Source organism: Balaenoptera physalus, assembly GCF_965194825.1.
Source record: "Balaenoptera physalus genome assembly, chromosome: X".
Lineage (NCBI taxonomy): Eukaryota > Metazoa > Chordata > Mammalia > Artiodactyla > Balaenopteridae > Balaenoptera > Balaenoptera physalus.
The window spans coordinates 44,360,589-44,387,917 of NC_138903.1; the positions used below are offsets into that span (position 1 = coordinate 44,360,589).

Here is a 27,329-nt window from a genome sequence, read left to right on the forward strand (position 1 = left end):
AATAACCCTGTTGTGAACATGCATACATTTGCATTTGTCATAATTGTACTCATGTTTTTCTGGAATAAATTACTAGAAATAGAAGTATTAGATCAAAACAATGCATATTTAAAATTTTTGTGTGTATAGGCAGCTATGCTTCTGAAGTGTCATGCCCATTTGTACTTTTACCAGAACTGAATGAAAGTGATTCTTTTCTTATAATCTTAGCAACATAGGATGTTGTATTTTTTGCATTCTGTTAAGTGAAAGTTTTTAATGTATTATTTTGGTTTGATGTACGGGAACATTGGCATTTTAAGTAGTCAGGTCTATCAGTTATTTCTTTTATGATTTTAAGATTTGTTTCTTCCTTAGAAAAGCCTTCTTCAGTCATAATTATATAAATATTTCTCTGAATTTTTTCTAGAACATTTATAGTTTCATGTTCACATTTAAATCTTTATCTGGAATTTATTTTGGTTTTGGTGTCAGCATTTATACACCTTTCCCCCATGATTACCTGGTTATTCTAATACCATTTATTGTCTTTCATTATCCACTGGTTTGAAATGACATCTTTAATTACATATACTTGGATTTGTTTATGGTTTTTTCTATTCTTTGGTATGTTTGTCTATTCTAAAATCAGTAGTATGCCATTTTTATTATTATAGCTTTTAATACATTTATTGCCTCTTTACTAATCTTTTACAAAATATTCATGGTTGTTCTTACACATTAATTGTTCCAGGTGAGATGTAGAATAATTTTGTCAAGTTTTCAAAAATAGCCTGTTGTGATTAATTCAGGGAGAATTCACAGATTTCACAATATTGAACTTTCCAAGCCAGTTATGTTGGTCTGTTTCATTAGCAGGTCTTCTTTTACAATTTTAAGTTTTAAAAGATTCTCTTCATATCAGTCTCACTGACTTAAAAATGTTTTTCTTGGGTATTGATGAATTTTTTGTAATGTTATGAGTGTTATCCTTTTTCCTTTAATTTTAAAATCTATTGCTAGTATATTAGGAAGGAAATTGATTTTTTCTGTATTTATTTTGTATTCATCTACTTTGTTGAACTTAGTCATGGTTTATTTAATGTACTCTTGGATTTAGTGTGCTTATACTTTATTTAGAGTTTTTGCTTCTATAATCACAAATAAGATTATAAGTTTTTGGTGAAAAGGATGCTGCCTTTATTAAGTTGGTACCAGGATTACTCTAGCTTATTAATTAATTAATAAGGGAAGTTAATTAGGGAGATTTTCCTATAGTATTAAGTTTAACACAGGAGTTATATTTTCCTAGAAGAACTTGCCCATGAACCCATTGAGGCATGATGCCATTTGTGTGTCATTCTTTGATAAATTTTCTAATAACATTGATGGTTATTGTCCTACTAAGGTTTTGTTACTCTTCTTGAGTCATTTTTGTAGTTTATATTTTCCTTAAAAATCATCCATTTCATGGATATTTGCACAGTTATTATTATAGATTGTACATGGTATTCTTTTATAATCCTTTGTAATTATTTCTTTTCTCATTCAAAATGTTGTGTGTGATGTGTTATCTCTCTCCCATGTGCTTGCATGCATGTATACACTATTTTCCTCAATTTTCCTGATAAAAGATTCATTCAGTCCTCTGGTCAAAGAACCAGCTCATGGGTAAATGTATAACTTTTTCTTTTTAATAAAATTCATTAAATCTTCTTTCATTTTTAAAATTTTATTCTTATTTTATTGAGGTTTATTTTGTTGTTTTTCCCTAGCTTCTTATAATGGATGCTTAGTCTATGTTAATTTTTTCTGACTTCATAATAAAAGCTCCAAAACTATACATTTTCTTCTAAGTAACAGTTCTGACTACATCCCATTAGTTTTGAAAGACAGTGTTGTAGCTATCTTTTTATCCCCTCAATAATCTGCAATTACAATTTTTATTTTCCCTTTGACCCAGGTTTTGTTTTTTTCTTTAGGAATAATGCTTACCATTTTTTTCAGATGCCTTGCTTTTCTGTAGTTCGTTTGGTTTATCCTTTTATTGCCCATTTCTAGGTTTATTGTATTGCCTATTGAGAATGTGACCTGAATGATAATTTCTGCTTTTCTTAGGTTAATGAGATTTTCTTCACAGCTTCAGATATAATGGGTTTTTGTAAAGAATTCACTGATATTTGAAGAAAATATGTATTCTCCTTAGGGTACAAAGATCATTATATCAATTAATTTTGGCTTAATTATTATATAATTTGTACACTAATTTCTTTTTTCTGCTTAACTTATCAAAATCTAAGAGCAATGTGGTAACCACCCATAATCATTGTTTAGTTAATTTCTCCTGGCATTTCTTCACCCCCTCTATCTCACCTTAACCACTCTGTCCCATACAGTTTTTTTTAACTACAAAATTAATACATGTTTATAACATGTGTGTATGTATTCATATATATTTTTGTGTGTGTATGTACAAAAAAAACAACCCTTTTACTCTATTCTTATTTCTCAGAGATACCTATAGTTTATTTTTTAAAAATATTTATTTATTTATTTATTTATTTGGCTGCACCGGGTCTTAGTTGCGGCACGTGGGACCTAGTTCCCTGACCAGAGATCAAACCTGGGCCCCCTGCAGTGGGAGCATGGAGTTTAGCCACTGGACCACCAGGGAAGTCCCATAACTATAGTTTAGAGTGTATCTTTCCAGATCTTTTTTGTGTGTCTTATCACTTTTATTAAGTTTTTGACTATCCTTTCTTTAAAAATCTTAAATTATATGAATAATACATGAATGCATATACATATATATGCACATATAAAAATACAGCTTTTTACTGAGTGTGGGTTTTTTGGTATTTTTTGTTGTATGAATAGGTCATGCTGTACACGTTGCTCTGCAACTTGTTGTTTTCTCTTAAGAATAAGTCTTACTAATCTTCCCATATAAGTATAGATCTACCTCATTGTTTTAAACTGCTACATAATATTCTACCATATGGATATAGTTGTTACTTAGCTAACCAACCCCTTTGGTGGACCTGATCTATTAATTGCCCCTCAAGAAAGATGAGATAATCAGCATACTTTTAGTTTATTTCTTCTTCTATTTTTAGTCAAAACAATCTAGATTTTTAAATCCAGATTATTGTTGTTTAATATATTACCTTCCCTATAAATAATTATTTTTTACACATCTAGATGTATGTCTGTTTTCCTTAATTTTATCTGGTATATTGTGGGTCCTTGCAGTCTAAAGGTTCAGTCTTTGGCTCAGAGAAAATTTTATTTATTATTTCTCTTCTACCTTTTCTCTCATTTTGATTCTGTGTGTGTGTGTGTGTGTGTGTGTGTGTGTGTGTGTGTATGTGTATCTCCAGAATCTATTCTCCTTGGGTCTCAAATTTTCATTCATTATCTTCAACTTTATTTTACCTCTCAGTTCTGGGAGAATTTCTTAAGGTGGCCTTTGAATCATTGATTTAGTTTTTGTCATAATCTAATATACTGTTCACTGCCTCTATTGCATTTTATTAAAGGAACTGCTTTTTCATTAGAAATCAGTCTTTCTAGATGCTGGAGTGTTCTCTTTTCATAGATTCAGTGTCCTCTTAGATCTTGTTGAGAGTATACTTTTAAAAAGTTTATTCTAGTTCTTTGGAGTGAAAAGGTTTCGTATGTAGACACTTGCTCTGGTTCCTCAGAGCATTTCTTCTTGAAAAATTACTTGTTCTTCTTCATGTATCTGGTAAATTTTCTCTGTTTATTCATCTTTGTAGAAGATGGTCTTTGAGTATTTGAATTTGGGATGAATTTTGTCATATTTACCTCCTAGTTCAAGATTAAGAGTAATCTTTGTATTTCTATAGTTTTGATTGATTTATCACTTCCCTTTTGTTTCTTCTTATCCATTTCCAGGTATGGAAAATAGTTGTTTTTGAAGAATTGGAAGGATATGCTAGCCAAAGGCAGCCGTGAGGGAGAGAACCTTGCTACTGTGCTAAAGGCTTCTTGTCCTCATTTGGTGTAGCTGCTTGGAATTACCCAGAGCACTGCCACTCTTTTCTACTTGGCACAAAGTTAGGCTCCTCATGTGGAGCCTGATGCTGAGGGGTCAAAAAACCCATATCGTGTGAAGAATAGTTAGAGGAAGTCAAGTTATTTGGTCTAGAATGAAAATGGATAGGAAACATAATAACTGTCCTCAGTAGCTGAGGGGCTGTCACAAGCAGGATTAGACTTGTTCCATGTAGTCCCAAGTGGTAGAATTATGTTAGAAGAGTGTTGTCTCACATTCAAGGAAGGAGGATTGCTGTAACTGACACAGCTGCTCATTTAAATATTTGTTGACTCCAAATTTCAGCCATTCATTCAGATATTACCTACACTTTTTGATGTTACCATTTGCTAACAGTGTGCTGCATGGTTGGCCAGGTGCCTATGTGAGGTGCTGTAAGGAGGCTATACAAGCACTGGCTTTGTCATTTGCTCACAAAGGCACCATCCTCAGAGAACTGCTGCTTTCCATTCTTACACATTTTTTTCTGTAATTATTTGACCTCAATTTTTTGATACTTAGAGGTGATAGTCATTACTCTTTATCTGCATGAATTCTCACCATTTCTTTCTTATGACATTCCTTTGGAAGATGTAGTAGGCAGAATAAAATGTCTGCATCCTGATCCCCAGAACCTGTGAATATGTTAACTTATATGGCAATGGAAAATTAGACTAAGGAATTAAGATTATAATCAGCTGAATTTAAGATAGGGTGATTATCCAGGATTATCCAAGTGGGCCTAATTATAATCACAAGGGTCCTTAAGTGTGGAAGAGGGAGGCAGAGAGTTATGCAATGTGAGAAAGACTCGGCTGGCTATTGCAGGCTTTGAAGATGGAAGGGACCACAAACGAAGGAATGTGGGCAGCTTCTAGAGGCTAAAAAAAGGATTTTCTACTAGACCCTTCAGAAAGAAACACAGCCCTGCTAACACTTTGATTTTTTTTAGCCCAGCGAGTCCCAAGGACTTATGACCTCCAGATCTGTAAGGTAATGAATCTGTGTTGTTTTCAGCCACTAAGTGTGTGGTAATTTATTACAGAAGCAATAGGAAACTAATAAAGCCAGATTTCTGAGAAGATCCAAGGCCATATCCCAGGAACAGTAAGAATAGCTTCATGGTATTTCTGTTATTCAAAAATGTAATATATCAATTGCTGAACCAATGTATTCAACCATCTTCTGATAATCATTTGTCCATCCAATTATACATCCATTTCTCCATTCAATTATACATCCATTTCTCCATTCAATTATACATCCATTTCTCCAGTGCTTTTTATGGACTTACTTTTTGGTCATCTAGGTTCCAGTCAATAAGAGTAGCCAATACAAAAGTAGGCCCAATGAAGTAAGTGAAGCTTACAGTGAGGGTGATTTCTACTCAGTAGAAGGAAGAATTTTCTGTTAAAACCATTCAAAGAGAAATCAGGTTGTATTTGGAGGTTCTGTGGCAGGAACTGAATAACTATTTGGTGGAGATGTTAAAGAGGGGATTCATGCATTGGACTGTTGCCAAGTCCAAGCTCATTCTGCTTGCTGCAAAACAGGCCGATAAATTGGGAGATGAGGGAATAGTGACGTTTATTTGGGAGGCTGGGAGTCCAAGAAGACAGTGAACTAGTGTCCTCGAGAACCATCTTGCTGGGGTCTGGATGCTATTTTCTTTTATAGAACAAAGAGGGCACAGGTGAGGAGGTAAAGTAAAAGGCCATAAACTGTTGCAAATATTTCCTGGTTTCCACCAGATTCTGGAAGGGGGTGTGTTAGTTTCTTCTTTCTGGCAGCCATTCATAGGTGGGCTGGGTCAGGATGTTTCCTTTGAGCTGAACAAAGGTATTTTAGTTTAACATTCAGGCCTAGGGGTGGGGACAGGATTACCAGAGATGGGCCATTAAGTATACCTTAAACTATAGGCAACATCCCTTTAGTGATTAACTTGTAGCAAAAGCAATAGAATACAAAGGTTAAAGTAAAAGAAACAGATCTAACATGGAGTCAGGTCTGTTATTCCCTATTACAAGGCTAGTATTGATTTTATTGCTTTTGAATCCTAAGAACCTAAGGTGTTGTGAGGAAGAAGCATCACTGAGGATTGTGTAGGACCACTGTGTACAGTGCATATTGTGCTTATGCACAGCTTCCAGCCAAGGTAAAAGCAAACAATGGAATCCAGCTCATACCCTTACTTGCCAAGCTGTACGTTCTGACTGTGGGGCTGCTATGCACTGAGGCAAGGGCACCTTTTGCTACTTTATATAAAAGTATTGTCTACTTGACAACATGTGTGCCTGCAGGGCTGCATTCACCCAAAGAGACACCTTTTTTCTAATTTGCACAAAGATGCCATATGGGCCAGCACTAACTCTGGGAGTAGGGCTATAGGAGATGGTTTCTTGGAGTTGGAGAAGGCAAGAACAAGGATAAATAAGAGAAAGAAGAAAAGGAGGGTTATACTGCTAATGCTTTAATCTCATTCTGGCTTCTTTAGTCCCTCAGCTCACTTACAAATGGTGCTATTGGTACTTGCTCCCAATCCATATAATCTAATAGCATATCTAGTTGGGAAGAGAAACTAATGAGTGAATAAACTAATAAAATGTCTCTATTTCAGAGCCAAATAAACATCTCTTTTGGGAGTTCACTGTATGAGGTAGTGTGCTGGTCTCAGAATATCAATAACTAATGCTGTGGCTGGACTACCCCGTGTGGTTCTTATTATGATAGTGAGAGCCCTGCAGCAATAACTATCAGGAAACTTTGAAAAAATACAGGTTTATTACTTACAGAACCTGGAAATTACACAGCACAGCTGGGGCCACATGGTGAGGATGAGGTTGGAGGGAGGGAGAGAGAAACACAGAAAGAGAGAGCACACACATGATCATGCAGACCAGGGAGTTCTGCTTTTACTGGGTCAACGGGTGGGGGCCTAGAGTTTCCGGAGCTCACTTTTTATTCGTTAATTTAAAACATAAGAGCAGGAATTTAAAGCCTGGAAAGAGAAAAAAAATCAGTCCAAATGGTCACTTATCAAAACCAACCAAGATCTCTAAAACAAAGAAGCCTCAGTGGGAGGTGGCCTGGCTCTTTATCTAGTCCTGTGGCTGGCACTGTGTTCATTGGAGATAGCCATCCTTGAAGCGGATGCCTCTTTTTCTTTTTTTTTTTTTTAACATCTTTATTGGAGTATAATTGCTTCACATTGTTAGTTGCTGCTGTATAACAAAGTGAATCAGCTATACATATACATATATCACCATATCCCCTCCCTGTTGCATATCCCTCCCACATTCCCTATCCCACCCCTCTAGGTGGTCACAAAGCAACGAGCTGATCTCCCTGTGCTATGCGGCTGCTTCCCACTAGCTATCTATTTTACATTTGGTAGTGTATATATGTCCATGCCACTCTCTCACTTCGTCCCAGCTTACCCTTCCCCCTCCCCGTGTACTCAAGTCCATTTTCTACGTCTGCATCTTTATTCCTGTCCTGCCCCTAGGTTCTTCAGAACCCTTTTTTTTTTAAGATTCCATATATATGTGTTAGCATATGGTATTTGTTTTTCTTTTTCTGACTTACTTCACTCTGTATGACAAACTCTAGGTCCATCCACTGCACTACAAATAACTCAATTTCATTTCTTTTTATGGCTGAGTAATATTCCATTGTATATATGTGCCACATCTTCTTTATCCATTCATCTGTCGCTGGACACTTAGGTTGCTTCCATGTCCTGGCTATTGTAAATAGAGCTGCAATGAACATTGTGGTACATGACTCTTTTTGAATTATGGTTTCTCAGGGTATTTGCCCAGTAGTGGGATTGTTGGGTGGTATGGCAGTTCAATTTTTAGTATTTTAAGGAACCTCCATACTGTTCTCCATAGTGGCTGTATCAATATACATTCTCACCAACAGTGCAAGAGGGTACCCTTTTCTGCACACCCTTTCCAGCATTTATTGTTTGTAGATTTTTTGATGATGGCCATTCTGACCAGTGTGAGGTGATACCTCATTGTAGTTTTGATTTGCATTTCTCTAATGATTAGTGATGTTGAGCATCCTTTCATGTGTTTGTTGGCAATCTGTATATCTTCTTTGGAGAAATGTTTATTTAGGTCTTCTGCCCATTTTTGGATTGGGTTGTTTGTTTGTTTGATATTGATCTGCATGAGCTGCTTGTATATTTTGGAGATTAATCCTTTGTCAGTTGCTTCACTTGCACATATATTCTCCCATTCTGAGGGTTGTCTTTTTGTCTTGTTTATGGTTTCCTTTGCTGTGCAAAAGATTTTAAGTTTCATTAGGTCCCATTTGTTTATTTTTGTTTATATTTCCATTTCTCTAGGGGGTGGGTCAAAAAGGATCTTGCTGTGATTTATGTCATAGAGTGTTCTTCCTATGTTTTCCTCTAAGAGTATTATAGTGTCTGGCCTCACATTTAGGTCCTTAATCCATTTTGAGTTTATTTTTGTGGATGATGTTAAGGAGTGTTCTGATTTCAGTCTTTTACATGCAGCTGTCCAGTTTTCCCAGCACCACTTATTGAAGAGGCTGTCTTTTCTCCATTGTATATTCTTGCCTCCTTTATCAAAGATAAGGTGACCATATGTGGATGGGTTTATCTCTGGGCTTTCTATCCTGTTCCATTGATATATATTTCTGTTTTTGTGTCACTACCATACTGTCTTGATTACTGTAGCTTTGTAGTAGAGTCTGAAGTCAGGGAGCCTGATTCCTCCAGCTCCGTTTTTCTTTCTCAAGATTGCTTTGCCTTTTTGGGGTCTTTTGTGTTTCCATACAAATTGTAAAATTTTTTGTTCTAGTTCTGTGAAAAATGCCATTGGTAATTTGACAGAGATTGCATTGAGTCTGTAGATTGCTTTGGGTAGTATACTCATGTTCACAATATTGATTCTTACAATCCAAGAACATGGTATATCTCTCCATCTGTTTGTATCATCTTTAATTTCTTTCATCAGTGTCTTATAATTTTCTGCATACAGGTCTTTTTTCTCCCTAGGTAGGTTTGTTCCTAGGTATTTTATTCTTTTTGTTGCAATGGTAAATGGGAGTGTTTTCTTAATTTCACTTTCAGATTTTTCATCATTAGCGTATAGGAATGCAAGAGATTGCTGTGCATTAATTTTGTATCCTGCTACTTTACCGAATTCATTGATTAGCTCTACTAGTTTTCTGGTAGCATCTTTAGGATTCTCTCTGTATAGTATCATGTCATCTGCAAACAGTGATAGCTTTACTTCTTCTTTTCCAATTTGGATTCCTTTTATTTCTTTTTATTCTCTGATTGCTGTGGCTAAAACTTCCAGAGCTATGTTGAATAATAGTGGTGAGAGTGAGCAACCTTGTCTTGTTGCTGATCTTAGTGGAAATGGTTTCAGTTTTTCACCATTGAGAACGATGTGGGCTGTGGGTTTGTCATATATGGCCTTTGTTGAGGTAAGTTCCCTCTATGCCTACTTTCTGGAGAGTTTTTATCATACATGAGTATTGAATTTTGTCAAAAGGTGTTCTGCATCTATTGAGAATATCGTATGGTTTTTATCCTCCAATTTGTTAATATGGTGTATCACATTGATTGATTTGCCTATATTAAAGAATCCTTGCACTCCTGGGATAAACCCTACTTAATCATGGTGTATGATAGTTTTAATGTGCTGCTGAATTTTGTTTACTAGTATTTTGTTGAGGATTTTTGCATCTAAGTTCATCAGTGATATTGCCCTATAGTTTTCTGTTTTTTTTGACATCTTTGTCTGGTTTTGGTGTCAAGGTTATGGTGGCCTCGTAGAATGAGTTTGGGAGTGTTCCTCCTTCTGCTATATTTTGGAAGAGTTTGAGAAGGATAGGTGTTAGCTTTTCTCTAAATGTTTGATAGAATTCGCCTGTGAAGCCATCTGGTCCTGGGCTTTTGTTTGTTGGAAGATTTTTAATCACAGTCTCAATTTTAGTGCTTGTGATTAGTCTGTTTATATTTTCTATTTCTTCCTGGTTCAGTCTCAGAAGGTTGTGCTTTAATAAGAATTTGTCCATTTCTTCCAGGTTGTCCATTTTGTTGGCATATAGTTGCTTGTAGTAATCTCTCATGATCCTTTGTATTTCTGCACTGTCAGTTGTTACTTCTCCTTTTTCATTTCTAATTCTATTGATTTGAGTCTCCTCCCTTTTTTTCTTGATGAGTCTGGCTAGTGGTTTATCAGTTTTGTTTGTCTTCTCAAAGAACCAGCTTTTAGTTTTACTGATCTTTGCTATTGTTTCCTTAATTTCTTTTTCATTTATTTCTGACCTGATCTTTATGATTTCTTTCCTTTTGCTAACATTGGGGTTTTTTTGTTCTTCTTTCTCGAATTGCTTTAGGTATAAGGTTAGGTTGTTTATTTGAGATGTTTCTTGTTTGTTGAGGTAGGATTGTATTGCTGTAAGCTTCCCTCTTAGAACTGCTTTTGCTGCATCCCATAGATTTTGGGCCATCGTGTTTTCATTGGCATTTGTTTCTAGGTATTATTTGATTTCCTATTTGATTTCTTCAGTGATCTCTTGGTTATTTAGTAGTGTATTGTTTAGCCTCCACGTGTTTGTATTTTTTACAGGTTTTTTTTCCTGTAATTGATATCTAGTCTCATAACGTTGTGGTTGGAAAAGATATTTGATATGATTTCAATTTTCTTAAATTTACCAAGAGTTGATTTGTGACCCAAGATATGATCTATCCTGGAGAATGTTCCATGAGCACTTGAGGAGAAAGTGTATTCTGTTGTTTTTGGATGGAATGTCCTATAAATATCAATTAAGTCCATCTTGTTTAATGTATTATTTAAAGCTTGTGTTTCCTTATTTATTTTCATTTTGCGTCATCTGTCCATTGGTGAAAGTGGGGTGTTAAAGTCCCCTACTATGATTGTGTTACTGTTGATTTCCCCTTTTATGGCTGTTAGTATTTGCCTTATGTTTTGAGGTGCTCCTATGTTGGGCGCATAAATTTTACGATTGTTATATCTTCTTCTTGGATTGATCCCTTGATCATTATGTAGTGTCCTTCTTTGGCCCTTGTAATAGTCTTTATTTTAAAGTCTATTTTTTCTGATATGAGAATTGCTACTCCAGCTTTCTTTTGATTTCCATTTGCGTGCAATATCTTTTTCCATCCCCTCACTTTCAGTCTGTTCGTGTTCCTAGTTCTGAAATGGGTCTCTTGTAGACAGCCTATATACGGGTCTTGTTTTTGTATCCATTCAGCCAGTCTGTCTTTTGGTGGGAGCATTTCATCCATTTACCTTTAAGGTAATTATCGATATTTATGTTCCTATTACCATTTTCTTAATTGTTTTTGGTTTGTTATTGTAGGTCTTTTCCTTCTCTTGTGTTTCCTGCCTAGAGAAGTTCCTTTAGCATTTGTTGTAAAGCTGGTTTGGTGGTGCTGAATTCTCTTAAGTTTTGCTTTTCTGTAAAGGTTTTAATTTCTCCATCAAACCTGAATGAGATCCTTGCTGGGTAGAGTAATCTTCGTTGTAAGCTTTCCCCTTTCATCACTTTAAATATGTCCTGCCACTCCCTTCTGTCTTGCAGCGTTTCTGCTGAAAGATCAGCTGTTAACCTTATGGGGATTCCCTTGTATTTTATTTGTTGCTTTCCCTGCTGCTTTTAATATTTTTTCTTTGTATTTAATTGTTTATAGTTTGATTAGTATGTTTCTTGGCATGTTTCTCCTTTGATTTATCCTGTATGGGACTCTCTGCACTTCCTAGACGTGATTGACTATTTCCTTTCCCATATTAGGGAAGTTTTCAACTGTAATCTCTTCAAATATTTTCTCAGTCCCTTTCTTTTTCTCTTCTTCTTCTGGGACCCCTATATTTCGAGTGTTGGTGCATTTAATGTTGTCCCAGAGGTCTCTGAGGCTGTCCTCAATTCTTTTCATTCTTTTTTCTTTATTCTGCTCTGCTCTAGTTATTTCCACAATTTTATCTTCCAGGTCACTTATCCATTCTTCTGCCTCAGTTATTCTGCTATTAATTCCTGCTAAAGAATTTTTAATTTCATTTATTGTGTTGTTCATCATTGTTTGTTTGCTCTTTAGTTCTTCTAGGTCCTTGTTAAACGTTTCTTGTATTTTCTCCATTTTGTTTCCAAGATTGTTCATCTTTACTCTCATTATTCTGAATTCTTTTTCAGGTAGATTGCCTATTTCCTCTTCATTCCCAAAGTCCACCACCTCAATTTTGGAGTGATTTGTTGTCTATTTAGGTGTTCCAGAGATGAAGCATACATCAAGTTGATTGTGGAGGTTTAATCCGCTGCTTCTGAGGCTGCAAAGAGAAAATTCCTTTTCTCTTCTTTGTTTGCACAGCTCCTGGGGCTCAGCCTCGGATTTGGCCCTGCCTCTGCATGTAGGTTGCCCTCTGATGTCGACAGGAGGGGGTTAAAGGAGTGGCTGATTAGGGGGCTCTGCCTCACTCAGGCTGGGGGGGAGGGAGGTGTATAGAAGGTGGGGTGATCCTGTGGAGGCAGAGGCCTGAGTGACGTTGCAACAGCCTGAGGCGTGCTTTGTGTTCTCCTGGGGAAGTTGTCCCTGGATCACAGGACCCTGGCAGTGGCGGGCTGCACAGGCTCCTGGGAGGGGAGGTGTGGATAGTGACCTGTGCTTGCACACAGGAGATTTGGTGGCTGCAGCAGCAGCCTTAGCGTCTCATGCCCATCTCTGTTGTCTGCGCTGCTAACCGGCGGTTTGCGCCCGTCTCTGAAGCTCTTTTAAGCAGTGTTCTGAATCTCCTCTCCTCGTGCACCCTGAAACAATGGTCTCTTGCCTCTTAGGCAGTTCCAGACTTTTTTCCGGACTCCCTCTCAGCTAACTGTGGCGCACTAGCCCCCTTCAGGCTGTGTTCCCTCAGCCAACCCCAGTCCTCTCCCTGGGATCTGACCTCCGAAGCCCGAGCCTTAGCTCCTAGCCCCCACCCACCCCTGCGGGTGAGTAGAGAAGCATCTCAGGCTGGTGAGTGCTGGTTGGCACTGATCCTCTGTGCGGGGATCTCTCTGGTTTGCCCTCCGCACCCCTGTTGCTGCGCTCTCCTCCGTGGCTCCGAAGCGTCGCCCCCACCCACCCACACCCCATCTCCGCCAGTGAAGGGGCTTCCTAGTGTGTGGAAACTTTTCCTCCTTCACGGCTCCCTCCCAGAGGTGCAGGTCCCGTCCCTATTCTTTTGTCTCTGTTTTTTCTTTTTTCTGTTGCCCTACCCAGGTACGTGGGGAGTTTCTTGCCTTTTCGGAAGTCTGAGGTCTTCTGCCAGCATTCAGTAGCTGTTCTGCAGGAGTTGTTCCACATGTAGATGTATGTTTGATGTATTTGTGGGGAGGAAGGTGATCTCCACGTCTTACTCCTCTGCCATCTTGAAGATGTCTCCCTATTATCTGGATGCCTCTTTGAAGTGGATGCTTTGGCAATCAAAGCTTAAGTCAGGCACTTACATTACAAAAAGTCAACCTTCAAGGTTTACACTACAAAGTAGCAAATGGGGAAAGCAAGAACCTAAGTTTTGGAGATGAAAGAGGGAGGGTGTGTTCACTCAAGGTGCTCGTAGAGAAGGCAGAGCATCTCCCTCTGATGTAAGATTGGTCACTTACCCAAATGTGTAGGGATAGATAATGCCAGGGTCCTCAAAGGCACTAGAGATATAGCCAGGCCCCTAACTGAATCAGTTCTTGCATTCATAGCAGAGTTTCAGCTGGCCAGGCCTGGTAGCACCACTGTCCTCAATACCACAGACCAGGTAGTTACACCTATCTGGATGTGCCTTTGGAGTTGGACAATATGTGGATTCCTGCCCTGTTTGTGTGTTCCTCCAGATGACCTTTGAGATGAGTCATGAGACCCTGTACTTGGCAGTGAAGCTGGTAGATCACTACCTTATGGAGGTAATATGCAAGAGGGACAAGCTACAACTCCTTGGTTCCACTGCTTTTCTGATTGCAGCAAAATTTGAGGTGAGCCTGAGTCCATAGGACCTGGAGAAAACTAATCAATCGGTTTCTATCCAAGCCAGATATATATGTATGTATGTATGTATGTATATGCATTTATATATGTATGTATATATGTGTGTGTATATGCATGCATATGTATAATATGTGTGTGTATATGTATGTGTTGTATACATGTATATACATATATATACGCATGTGTGTACATTCGCATATGTGTATTTGTGTGTGTATACAATTACATACATGCACACAAATAAGTTTTCCTACCGATTTTTTGTCTTCCTAAGCAGGGAAACTGGTGTTGGGTGCAAATGGTGGTGTATTTGTTTCCTGGCATCAACAAAATTCTCCCTTTTCCTCTTTGAAGATGTGTGTAGGTGGACATATTCCTAGTTAAATGGATTGTTTTTTTTTAAAGCTTCCTTCTGGACCATAATTCTCTGTCCCCACCCCATTTTCTTCTTCCAGCAACTCCACCTCCATCTAGTGGAGTCTTGAATTGCATATATAAGGAAGCATTTCCAAATCTAGGTGCTGGAGACATTTAAGAGAAAATGGCCTAGTGTAGATGGTAGTGAGTCCAAGTAAATTAGTAATTTTTGAAGTAGCAGTATAAAAGCAAATAGCTGGCCTTTCCTTCATAACCATATCCATCTAACTACTTTATCTGAGTCTTTCCTCTTCCTTAGATGCTAAATGATTTTGTTCTGCTCTCATTTTTCCTTCAGATAGGCTAATAGTATAAAACCTTAGGGTTTAGGAACAGAGAAGTAGCAACTTTTATGAGTACAAAAACCTTTAGAACTGTGGATTTGTTTTTGTGTTCCCTACTCAGCTCTATCCCTAACTAGCTTTCTGCTTCCCTTCTTCACTCTCTCCTTCACTCACTAGCTCCTACCTCCATCAGTACCTCCCTCTCTAACTCCACCCCTCCTTTGCTCCTTACTTGCCTCCCTCTCTCGCCACTTCTGGCCCTCACTCCACTTCCGGCCCTCACTGCACTTCCGGCCCTCACTGCACTTCTGCCCTCTCTCCACTTCTGCCCTTGCTCCACTTCCACCCTCGCTCCACTTCTGCCCTGTTCCACTTCTGCCCTTGCTCGGTAGCTCCCTTCCTCCCTCCAGCCTTCTTTCAATCCCTTCCTTGATCCCTCAATCCCTGCTTTGTACACTCGCTCACTCCATGCCGGGCCCCTCCCTCCATCCCACCCACCCACTCTCTGTTGCTCTTTCCAACCCTCCTTTTCTCTATCCTTCTCTCGCTCACTCCCTCCCCTCCTCACTTGATCCCTCCTTCCATGACCTTCTCCCTTCCACCCTGGTTCTATCCCTCACTCCTCCATGCCTTCCCACCCACCTACCCACCCCGTCCCGCCTTCCCTCCTACTCCACCCTCCTCTCTTCTACCCTCCCTTCCTGTCCCTTTCCTTTGTTCACTCTCTTCTCTCCTTCCCTAGCTAATGCTCTTCCCTCTGTCACTCCCTCTCTCCCTTCCTCCTCCTTCCCTCTCCTCCCTGTTGCTTCTCTATTACGTGCTCCCCTCCCTCCTCCTTTGCTTCCTCCTCCCCTCCTCCCTCACCCTTCCTTTTCTGATGATTCCTTCTCTCCCCTCCTTGCTTGCTCCTTCCTCCGTATCTCCCATCCTTGCTCCATGGTACTCTGTCACCATGACTCCCCCCACCTTAACTTCCTCCCACCCTCCTTCCCTGTTTCCTTCCTTTTTCCTCCTCTCTATTCTTCCTTCCTCCCTCCCTCCCTCGTTCTCCCCATTTCCCTCTCTGGCTCACTTCCTTCCCTACTCTCTTTCTCCCTGGTTCCCTTGCTCCCCCTCACTCCCTGCTCCCTCTCACTCACTTCCTTGGTCACTCCCTCCCACCCACTCATGCTTGTTACCTTCCACCCTCTTTCCCTCCCTGGCTCCTTCTCTCCTTGGTTCTCTCCCTCCTTCCCATCCTCCCTCCCTCCTTCCTGCCCTTGCTCCCTAGCCTCCTCCTTCCCTTTCTTCCTCTTTCCCTTCCTCCTCCCTCACTCTCTCCCTTGTTCCCTGCTTCCCTCTCTAGCTCATTTCCTTCCCTGCTCACTGACTTCCTGGTTCATTCCCTTGCTCCCCTTCCTTTCTCTTTTTATGTCTCTCCGTCTCTCCTCCTCCTTCCACCTACCTAGGGATGTCCTTGTGGCTTAAGCAAGTGTTCCCTGCCTCAGCCTCAAGGGGGTTAAAAAAGCAGCTGGGGGTTCCTGGACAACCAAGAGCAGGAGGGAGGAGTGTGCAAGGTGCTCTCATTAGCAAATTTTGGAACCAGGAGCACCCCTCTTCTGGTTATCAGGACAAAGGACCTCCACTAAGTTTTTTGGGGCAGGGGTGTCTTCCCCTCACAGGATTGAGAAGTACAGAAAGACTTTTGCAAGGGGAGGTATGGAGATGATATGAGAAGAGAAGAAAGGAAGGAGCCACTGGTGAGTAGAGCAGTGGAAGGGAGAGTTTCTTGTCCTGGTCTTGTCACTAGGTTGCTGTGTGACCTTGAGCAAGTCACTTCCTCTCTCTGGGCCTCAATTTCCCTGTCTGAAAACCCAGAGGGTTGGTCCAGTTTGTGATCTGAAAATAGAGGTGTGAGAAGAAGGCTGGGGTGGGCAGTGAGATGCAGCTAGAGAAAAGATTCAGGGGTCTTCCTGCCTCCTAGTCCTTTCCCCAAAACTAAGGTTCAGCCTGCAGAGGGCAGGACATGGAAAGGTGCCCCAGATTGTGTGGGGGGGGGGTTCTTCTCACCCTTGGCTTGGCTTGGACCTTCCCAGTCTAGCCCCCTTGCACATCCTCCCATCCCTTTGTCTTCAGTCTCTGCTTAGGTTCCCTCTGTGCCTATCTCTCTCTGTCTCTCACTGCCTATTACCCCAGCAGTGCCCCCTCCCAAACATCCTTATTCGTTCCTTAGACAAGAAAACAAAGTGCGGGCTTATTTTCCATCTCTAGCTCCCTTCCTGTGGTCTCCTTGCCTCTGTTCCCCCCAGAGTAGGCCTTAGACTTCTCACTCATTAGAAGAGAGCTCAGTGCTTCCAGTCCCTGTGCCATATTATGCCGCTTCCAGTGCTATAAGAATCTACCCCAAGAGGCCCTGTCCTCTCTCCTCCTATCTCTCTGATTTTGTTTTTCAGATGTACTACTCCAAAACCAGAAGCTGGCTCTCAGAGCTACCCTGAAGGTTCATGCCAGGGAATGTTATTACCTCCTATCCTTCACCCCTCTCCTCCTCTGCCTTTCATCTCCAAGCAGAGAGGAGTGGGCTGTCTTTGCCTGGTTGTGACTGCCTCTCCTCTCCACCCATAGGAGCCCTGCCCACCTTGTGTGGATGACTTCCTGTACATCTGTGATGATATGTATAAGCGAGATGAGATGCTCGCCATGGAAAACAGCATCCTAAAAACCCTCGAATTTGATATCAACATTCCCATCGCCTATCATTTTCTGCGCAGATATGCTAAGGTAAGACAGGGGAGGTACATCTTCATTTTCCCACTGCTGGGTTAGTCCCCTCCATTCCCAGAGTGGCTGCTTGAGTGGTAGGAAAAGGGAAAGGGACAACTGGGGACAGGGGAATTTCTTCTTCAGTCCACCCTCCTAGATTGGCAATCTTTATGGAGTGTGGGGGGAAGAAAATTGCAGATTTCCATGGTATGCCTATAAAGTTTTGAGGTGAGGGCAGAGTAGGGGAGGGGAAGAAGATTCTTTGATCAGGAAGGGACACTTGGGAAATTTAGGGGAGATGCTGTCAAAGTTCTCTTCCTTCACCTGAATATTGGTTACAGGGGAAGTCACTTTGTATTATACAAGTGTGTCTTGTAGGATTTGTGTGTGTGTGTGTGTGTGTATACACACACACACACATATATATATTCAAACAAGAAAAGGGAAGGAGTTCTTTTGGAGCATGGAATACCTCCTAGTCTGGAACCCAGTGAAAAGTCAACAGTTGGAGGCCTTCGGCTCTTCAAAGGATGACATGTACAGAAAGGGGAGGTGGAGGGTACCACAATCACACTTGATAATTTGGTTTAAAACCCTGAAGATGGCAAATACCATTGCCAATTTCAGAATCCCCTCTCCTAAAGATTCTGTGCTTTGTGGGCAGGGTCCTTGTGTGAGTCATGGTGGCAAAAGAGGTACACTGTTCAGGCAGAGAGCCATTTAGGCCCAAGGTGGGATAACTGGAGTGAGTGAGTGCAGGGGGTTTTCTGCTTGGTGCCAGTGTTCTGAATTGATTGCTGAGCCAGTCTTCTTCCTGCCTTTAGTGTGTCCATGCCAGCATGAAGACACTGACCTTGTCCCGCTTCATCTGTGAAATGACCCTGCAGGAATACGACTATGTCCAGGAGAGGGCTTCCAAGCTAGCTGCTGGCTCCTTCCTCCTGGCCCTCTACATGAAGAAGCTCGGACACTGGGTAAACACTTGTGGGCGGTGGGGAAGAAGGAGTAGGGATTTTTTTTTAAATATTTATTTATTTATTTTATTTTTGGCTGCATCTGGTCTTAGTTGCAGCATGTGGGCTCTTTACTGCAGCACGTGGGGTTCTCTTTAGTTGTGGCACATGGGTTCCAGAGTGTGTGGGCTCAGTAGTTGCGGCACGCGGGCTTAGTTGCCCCGCGGCATGTGGGATCTTAGTTCCCTGCCCAGGGATCGAACCTCCGTCCCCTGCATTGGAAGGCAGATTCTTAACCAGTGGACCACCAGGAAAGTCCCAGGGATATGGATTTAAAAGCACAGGGTCAGCTCAGGAGGAAGGTGTAAACTAGGGCTGTGGGAAACTCTGTGACAAAACTACTACATACCTGCCGTTATGAATCCTTTAACATCTTGACATCTTAGGGGCCTGGCTGCCTAAAGGGTTTCTAGAGCCATGGTTTTAAAGTATTTTATTTCACGTTTCTTCATCACAGTACACTTTCTTCCAAAGACAGCTTACCTGAAAGCCCAGTATCACAAAACAGACTAATGTGAAATTATTCTGATTGCAGCAGGGGATGGGGTGGACCCACTTCTTGCCTGACCCCATTCCACCCCTGCTCCTTGCAGTCCCCTCAGCAAGGCTGGCCCCCCAAGGGTGCTCATTGGAACAGGATTTGGAAAGCACTGACCCAGAGGACAGAGTAGTGAAAGCAACTGTCCATGTGTATAACAGGGGACTCAGAGATATACTATTGTGCTCTTCTCTGAGGAGGAAGACCCCCACAGCCTCCTTCCCCAATACAAATAAAATGCATATTTGATGCTTTCTCAATTTTATAAAAAATTGTGAATAAAAGCAACTTTAGAAAACTATGAATTTTTACTGACGTGTAACATGCAATCCAATAGAAAGAGTATGCTTGCAAATGAGCATACTCTTCCCAACCACTCCTAAGCCCCTGCGGCCTAGAAATTCTAGCACCACTACTGATGGAGAAACCTCTGTGTGCTGAGGAAGAACCCTATAAACAGTTGTGTGAACTTGGACAAGGCACTGAAATTTCTTGGGACAGAGAAAGCATTAAGTAAATGGCAGTGATGACGATGAGAAAGAATACATAATAATAATGGCTAGCATTTATTGATTGCTTAGTCAGTGAACTAAACACTTTGTCTATTAACTCAATCTTCACAACAACCCTATGAGATCAGCACTATTATCCCTATTGTACAGATAAGAAATAACTTCCCGTGTTTGGCTAATGAGAGGCAGAGCTAGGCTTTGGGAACTAGGAGTCTGTTCAAAGAATATACCTACTCTATAATCAGAATGGTGCCGTAGCCCCGGAGCCATGATCCTGGAGGCCCCATACGGACCCAGGCTTTGACCCTTGGATCCTGGGGAAGGCTGGTAGGTCCTGAGAGAGGACAGTTGAGAGGCTCAGGGCAGCAAACTGCTTGCCAACCAGTATAAAAATATTTCAGTGTTTTAACACTTGGCATGGCTGTACCAGTGAGTATCAGCTAAGTGTCAGCCCTGATCTGAACCTAGGTAGTCTGGCTCCACAGTCCTCTACACTATATATACTGCTATAGATGAGAAAGGCTTCACAGAGGAGGTGACTTTTGAGTTGGGTCTTGAGAGATGAGTAGGAACCTTGAGAAGAGACATTCTAGGCAGAGGGAACAATAATTGAAAAGACGTGAAGGCAATAAGAAAACAGTGTGATGTATTCAGGGCAGAATAAGACATTTCCTATGGATAGAGCAGAGGACGTATGAGTAGGGAATGGTGAGAGGTGAGACCAGAATGGTAGAGTGTGGTCAGATTGTGAGAGGCCTTTGATGCCATGCTGAAAGATCCATTTTACACTACGGCATTGCAAGTTTTTAAGGCAGGGGAGTGACATCTTCCTGTTTGTATGTTTTGGAAACAGTACTAGTATATAGCAGTATGGAAGGTATATTAGATGAGAGAGTGTATGTGAACGTATCAACACCAGTGAGTGGGCTTTTAATAATAATCAATGTGAAGCATTGGGGCAGTGAACAATTGAACAATGTGAACAATTGGGGCAGTGACAGTAGGGCTGTTAATCTTAATTAACACACCCAATATGATGTGTTATCCCATGTGTTACTCCCCTGCTCAGCATGCCAATGACTGCCCTTTGCCTGTGGCAGTGGTTTCCAAAGAGTATTCAGTAGAGCCCTGGGATTCCTGCAGAAGTATCTCAGGGGCCATGTAAAAGGTAAAGGGATCCAAATTGGTGGGCTTCTTAGTTCCCGCCCCCAATTCCAGGTAAGATATTTGGGCTTCCAGGTAAGATATTTGGAAAAAAATGAGTTCAGGGAAAATAATTTAAGACATTTTAAGAAAACCACTGCCTCACAGAATAATGAATTTTCTTTTCTCTACCTGTGGAGCTCTCACTAGACTTTCAGTACCTATTGCAGATGTGCCCTCCTCTGCAAAGCTTTTTGTGACTTTCCCAGCCAAAATTCATGGGTCCTGCAGCTCTGTTCCTCCACTGTCCCATGCTCCCTTCCACTGTAGCACTTCCCACACATTTTGTAATTCTCTGTGTGCATGTCTGTTTCCCCCACTAGACTACAGACTCCTCAAGGGCAGGAGCCTTAGTCATCTCTTAGTCATCTTTGTATTCCCAGCATCCTGTATGGGGTTTGGTAATATTAATCCTAGCTAGCATTGTTTGGGTATGTGCTAGACTCTGTTCTGTGTGCTTTATGTCTATTAACTCATTTAAGCCTATTATGTAATTACTGTAATCGTCCCTATTTGGCAGATTTGGAAACTGAGGCACCTAGAGGTTAAGTAACTGGCTCAAGGCCATGCTGTTAATGGAGCTGGAATTTGAACCCAAGCAGTTTGCCTCCAGAACCTTTGCTCTTAAACACTCTGCTATATTCCTTTTGCCACATGATAGGCATACTTAAAGTTGACTGAGAAAATGAATGCATGAAATGATAGCTGTTTGAGCCAGAGAGGAGGAACAGCCTTAAGTTCCTGTTGGCTGTTTAGTTGGGACCTCAAGTTTGTTCTGAGGTTTGCCTGGCCATTGGCTCATAACCTGAGAGTAAGTAACAAAGTCAGTCCTGTTCCTTAAATTCTTTGGTGGATTTCAGTTTAAATACCTATGGCTAGGGCTAATATCCAGCTGGTGCATATGGATATAGCCATACCACTAGCTTGCAGCTGGAACATAGTCTTCTAGGTAGTACCCTTTAATTATTGGTCGGTGTCTGTGCTCTACGAGTCTTTGAATTTGTTTGACTTTCTTCCCTTCCTGTACTATGGATAGGAAGTTTGGATTTGGGTATTGGAGACAGGAAGTGTCTGCTTCCTGTTGTAAAAGTCGCTGTCCATGTTGCTTCTTCCAGGCTCCTACCCTGGAGTATCACAGTGGCTACAAGACCTCTGATCTTCACCCCTTGGTCAGGCAGCTGAACATCCTGCTGACTTTACGTTCGTGCAATAAGCTCAAGGCTGTGCATTCCAAGTATTCCCACCAGTAAGTACCAAGCTCCAGTTGAGGTTGGGTTTGTGCTCAGTCATGGGGAGGCCCAGACTAATCTCATTTAAGGGAAAAGAAAGATTCAGGTACTTTTTACCTTACCTTCTGCTTCAGAGTTAAAGCAAGATAGGGAACCAAGGGCCTATGTCCCACTTATTCCATGGAGCCTGCTTGCTTTGGACTATTTTACACTGAGCAGACCCCTCTTCTTTTTGCAGGGTCTTCTTTGAAGTCACCAAAATCCCACCCTTGGACATGTTGAAACTGGAGGAGATTTTGAACTGCTGCTAATTCTGAGGTTGAGGATCTGGCACTCTGGCAGCAGCCACCAGGGCCAGGCAGGCGTGTAAATAGGCTGTATTTATTCTGTCCTTGAATTTGTCTTTTCATCACTTTTCTTCATTTTTACTGTTTATCTTTTCCCAAACTGATAATGTTGTAAATATTTGTGTTTTTTTTATGAAGGAGAAGAAATTATTGTTGTATTTGATTAGAAATTTAATAAAAATTAATGGTTGTTGTTAAAATGGCTCACTTCCCCCCTTATTGCTCAGGAGCCCCACATGTAGCCCTGTTTTTTTTTCCTGCCTAGTAAAGGCTGTGCCTCAGGGTCTACCTTATCCAATTTCCCTCTCTGTTTGGAGACTTTCTCTTTACAGGAAGAGGAATTGAGCTAGGTGTGAACTGATGAATGAGTCTGTAGAAGGAGGATCCTGGTGGTGGGAGGGGTAGTCCAAAGAGACCCCGCTACCCGACAGGCCTCAGTGTTCAGATCTGGGGCAGCTGGAAGCGTGGGCCAATACCCTTTGGTCCCCATTTCAGGTTGCCAGCTTTCTTTGCTTCTTCCTAGATGATGAAAAGGTAGGGATAAGGATTTTCACTGAAATGTACCCCTACTTTTGTAGTAAGGTGGCTTTCTAGAGTCTAAATTTGAAAAAAACTTTGAGTGGTGCAGTGAAGTCTCTTTTGGTCCTTCAGTCAAGAGGAGAAATTTCCACCTGTGAAATCAGCAAGATGTCCCATGAATGTAAGCATCAACCAGTTGCTCAGTCCTTCATTCATAAAGCTTTAAGAAGATTCTACTCTCTCTCTCTCTACCCTATCTTTGCGGTAATGTGTACTGGTACAGGTACTTCAGTTGTTAACAGAGGACTTGAACATCTTCTGTGCCAGTTGATGAAGAGCCACTGCCTCAATCTTGCCTCTAGGACCTCTGGGACCTCCCCACAATCTAGCAACTGAATCAAGTAATGTCTGTCATAGCAGGAGACCTCCAAGACTCTGTTCTAGTACTGTGGCTGGCAACTGTTGTGATTGCTCTGTGGCCGATTGTTATCACTTGTCAAATATTTTGAAAATTAGTCCTGGAGGTGGATATCTGGTAGAGGGGGCAGTCATTGAAGACTCCCCAATTCTGACCCAAGAATCCCCATGCTAGTCTGGTCATATCTCCTTTTCTGAAGGGTTGGACACAGGAGGGAGAGCATGCCATGCCATTAGATGTCTTAGTGCTTTCTTTTTTTAAAAAACTTTTTATTTTTTTGTTTCCTCAAATTTATTTTTTTAAAAACTTTTATTGGAGTATAGTTGATTTACAATGTTGTGCTAGTTTCAGTAAAGTGATTCAGTTATACATATACATATATGTATATGTTCTTTTTCAGATTCTTTACCCATATAGGTTATTACAGAATATTGAGTAGAGTTCCCTGTGCTATACAGTAGATCCTTGTTGGTTATTTTGTATATAGTAGTGTGTGTATGTTAATCCAAAGCTCCTAATTTATCCCTCCCCCCTCCATGTTTCCCCTTTGGTAACCATAAGCTTGTTTTTGAAATCTGTGAGTTTGTTTTTTTTTTTTTGTTTTTAATTGGAGTATAGTTGATTTACAATGTTGTGTTAGTTTCAGGTGTACAGCAAAGTAAATCAGTTATACATATACATATACCCACTCTTTTTTAGATCCTTTTCCCATATAGGTCATTAAAGAGTATTGACTAGAGTTCCCTGTGCTATACAGCAGGTTCTTATTAGTTATCTATTTTATATACAGTAGTGTGTATATGTCAATCCTGATCTCCCAATTTTATCCTTCCCTCCCTTTCCCCACTGGTAACCATAAGTTTGTTTTCTACATCTATGCCTCTATTTCTGTTTTGTAAGTAAGTTCATTTGTATTATTTTTTTGATTCCACATATAAACGATATCATATGGTATCTGTCTTTCTCTATATGACTTTCTTAGTATGATCATCTCTAGGCCCATCCATGTTGCTGCAAATGGCATTATTTCATTCTTCTTATTTATTTATTTATTTTATTTTTTGGCTGCATTGGATCTTTGTTGCTGCGCACGGGCTTTCTCTAGTTACAGTGAGTGGGGGCTACTCTTCGTTGCGGTGCGTGGGCTTCTCATCGTGGTGGCTTCTCTTGTTGTGGAGCATGGGCTCTAGGCCCATGGGCTTCAGTAGTTGTAGCACGTGGGCTCAGTACTTCACTTAGTATGAGAATCTCTAGGTCCATCCATGTTGCTACAAATGGCACTATTTCGTTCATTTTTATGGCTCATTGTATATGTACCACATCTTCTTTATCCATTCATCTGTCGATGGACATTTAGGTTGCTTCCATGTCTTGGCTATTGTAAATAGTGCTGCAGTGAACATTGGGGTGCATGTATCTTTTCGAAGTATGGTTTTCTCTGGATATATGCCCAGGAGTGGGATTGCTAGATCATATGGTAGTTCCATTATTAGTTTTTTAAGGAACCTCCATACTGTTCTCCATAGTGGCTGTACCAGTTTACATTCCTACCAACAGTGTAGGAGGGTTCCCTTTTTTCCACACCCTCTCCGGCATTGATTGTTTGTAGACTTTTTGATGATGGCCATTCTGACCAGTGTGAGGTGATACCTCATTGTAGTTTTGATTTGCATTTCTCTGATAATTAGTGATGTTGAGCATCTTTTCATGTGTTTGTTGGCCATCTGTATGTCTTCTTTGGAGAAATGTCTATTTAGATCTTGTGCCCATTTTTTGATTGGGTTGTTTGCTTTTTTGATACAGAGGTGCATGAGCTGTTTGTATGTTTTAGAGATTAAACCCTTGTTGGTCGCTTTGTTTTCAAATAGTCTTAGTACTTTCTTACCCATTGTGTCAATTTTCCATTCTCCCTCCCAACTGGCTTTGCCTTGATGACCAGATATCATTAAGTTCCCTCTTGCCCCATCCCACTGCCTTGCAGGATGACTAAAGGGTACAGCCACAGAGGTCCAAGCTGCTTGGCAGTGATTTAGCTGGTACAGCCAATGATGTGTAAACATGCTAAAAGCACTAGGCTGGAAGCTGTCTTGCAAATCTCCAGCCTCACTAAAAGGAAGTGTCTTGTTTGTACCTGCTTTTTGATCCTGGAGTTTCATCGGGGAAACAACTGGTTTATTTCCTCTCCTTTTTACCAACTCCATTGTTCTTTAGAGGTGCTAGTGGAACCATCAATCATTTTTGTTACAATCATTGCACATGTCTCAAAATTTATTTTACACTCATCACTACTTCAGAATTAAGGTAACTATTAGATCTGGATCTTGTTGTTTAATGCCTTTCTAAAGAAGCACGTCTATTTCTTTATCAAGAATTTGTGTTTACTCTATGACATAAATCACAGCAAAACTCTATGACATAAATCACAGCAAGATCCTTTTTGACCCAGCTCCTAGAGAAATGGAAATAAAAACAAAAATAAACAAATGGGACCTAATGAAACTTAAAAGCTTTTGCACAGCAAAGGAAACAATAAACAAGACCAAAAGACAACCCTCAGAATGGGAGAAAATATTTGCAAATGAAGCAACTGACAAAGGCTTAATCTTCAAAATTTACAAGCAGCTCATGCAGCTCAATAACAAAAAAACAAACAACCCAATCCAAAAATGGGCAGAAGACCTAAATAGACATTTCTCCAAAGAAGATATACAGATTGCCAACAAACACATGAAAGAATGCTCAACATCATTAATCATTAGAGAAATGCAAATCAAAGCTACAATGAGATATCATCTCACACCGGTCTGAATGGCCATCATCAAAAAATCTAGAAACAATAAATGCTGGAGAGGGTGTGGAGAAAAGGGAACCCTCTTGCCCTGTTGGTGGGAATGTAAATTGATACAGCCACTATGGAGAACAGTATGGAGGTTCCTTAAAAAACTAAAAATAGAACTACCATACGACCCAGCAATCCCACTACTGGGCATATACCCTGAGAAAACCATAATTCAAAAAGAGTCATGTACCAAAATGTTCATTGCAGCTCTATTTACAATAGCTAGGACATGGAAGCAACCTAAGTGTCCATCATCGGATGAATGGATAAAGAAGATGTGGCACATATATACAATGGAATATTACTCAGAGCCATAAAGAGAGACGAAATGGAGTTATTTGTAGTGAGGTGGATGGAGTTAGAGTCTGTCATACTGAGTGAAGTAAGTCAGAAAGAGAAAAACAAATACAGTATGCTAACACATATATATGGAATCTAAGGGGAAAAAAAAGGTCATGAAGAACCTAGTGGCAAGATGGGAATAAAGACACAGACCTACTAGAGAATGGACTTGAAGATATGGGGAGGGGGAAGGGTAAGATGTGACAAAGTGAGAGAGTGGCATGGACATATATACACTACCAAACGTAAAATAGATAGCTAGTGGGAAGCAACCACATAGCACAGGGAGATCAGCTCTGTGCTTTGTGACCACCTAGAGGGGTGGGATAGGGAGGGTGGGAGGGAGACGCAAGAGGGAGGAGATATGGGGATATATGTATATGTATAGCTGATGCACTTCATTATAAAGCAGAAACTAACACACCATTGTAAAGCAATTATACTCCAATAAAGATGTTAAATTAAAAAAAGAAGAATTTGTGTTTATATTTTGATTCTTCTAGTTCAGTATAACTGGTTTCCTTTGTAACCTTACGGATTTTTATCAGTTTTATTGAGATATAATTCATATATCATACAATTCACCCACTTAAAGTGTACAATTCTATAGTTTTTAGTATATTCACAGAGTTGTACATCTATCACCATGGTCTAATTTTGGAACATTTTCATCACCCCCAAAAGAAACCCCATACCCAGTAGCAGTCAGTCCCCATCCCCACCCCCCAACCCTAGACAGCTACTGATTTACTTTCTGTCTCTATAGATTTACCTGTTCTGGACATTGCATATAAATTAAATCTTACAATGTGTAGCCTTTTGTGTTTAGCTTCTTTCACTTAGCATAATGTTTTCAGAGTTCATCCACGTTG

At 40.6% G+C, this 27,329-nt stretch overlaps 1 protein-coding gene across 3 annotated transcripts in view; it reads left to right on the forward strand.

Annotated features, from left to right (window-relative positions):
• Positions 1-26,417, forward strand: part of CCNB3 (cyclin B3) — a 65,415-nt gene extending 38,998 nt beyond the window's left edge. For all 3 annotated transcript variants that reach the window (XM_082445108.1, XM_082445110.1, XM_082445109.1), the window contains 5 exons: positions 13,904-14,041; positions 17,360-17,515; positions 18,322-18,471; positions 21,879-22,009; positions 22,231-26,417. In XM_082445108.1, coding sequence (XP_082301234.1) covers positions 13,904-14,041; positions 17,360-17,515; positions 18,322-18,471; positions 21,879-22,009; positions 22,231-22,303 — 648 coding nt within the window. In that variant the 3' untranslated portion in view covers positions 22,304-26,417. The remainder of the gene's footprint in view (positions 1-13,903; positions 14,042-17,359; positions 17,516-18,321; positions 18,472-21,878; positions 22,010-22,230) is intronic.
• Positions 26,418-27,329: the final 912 nt, after the last annotated feature.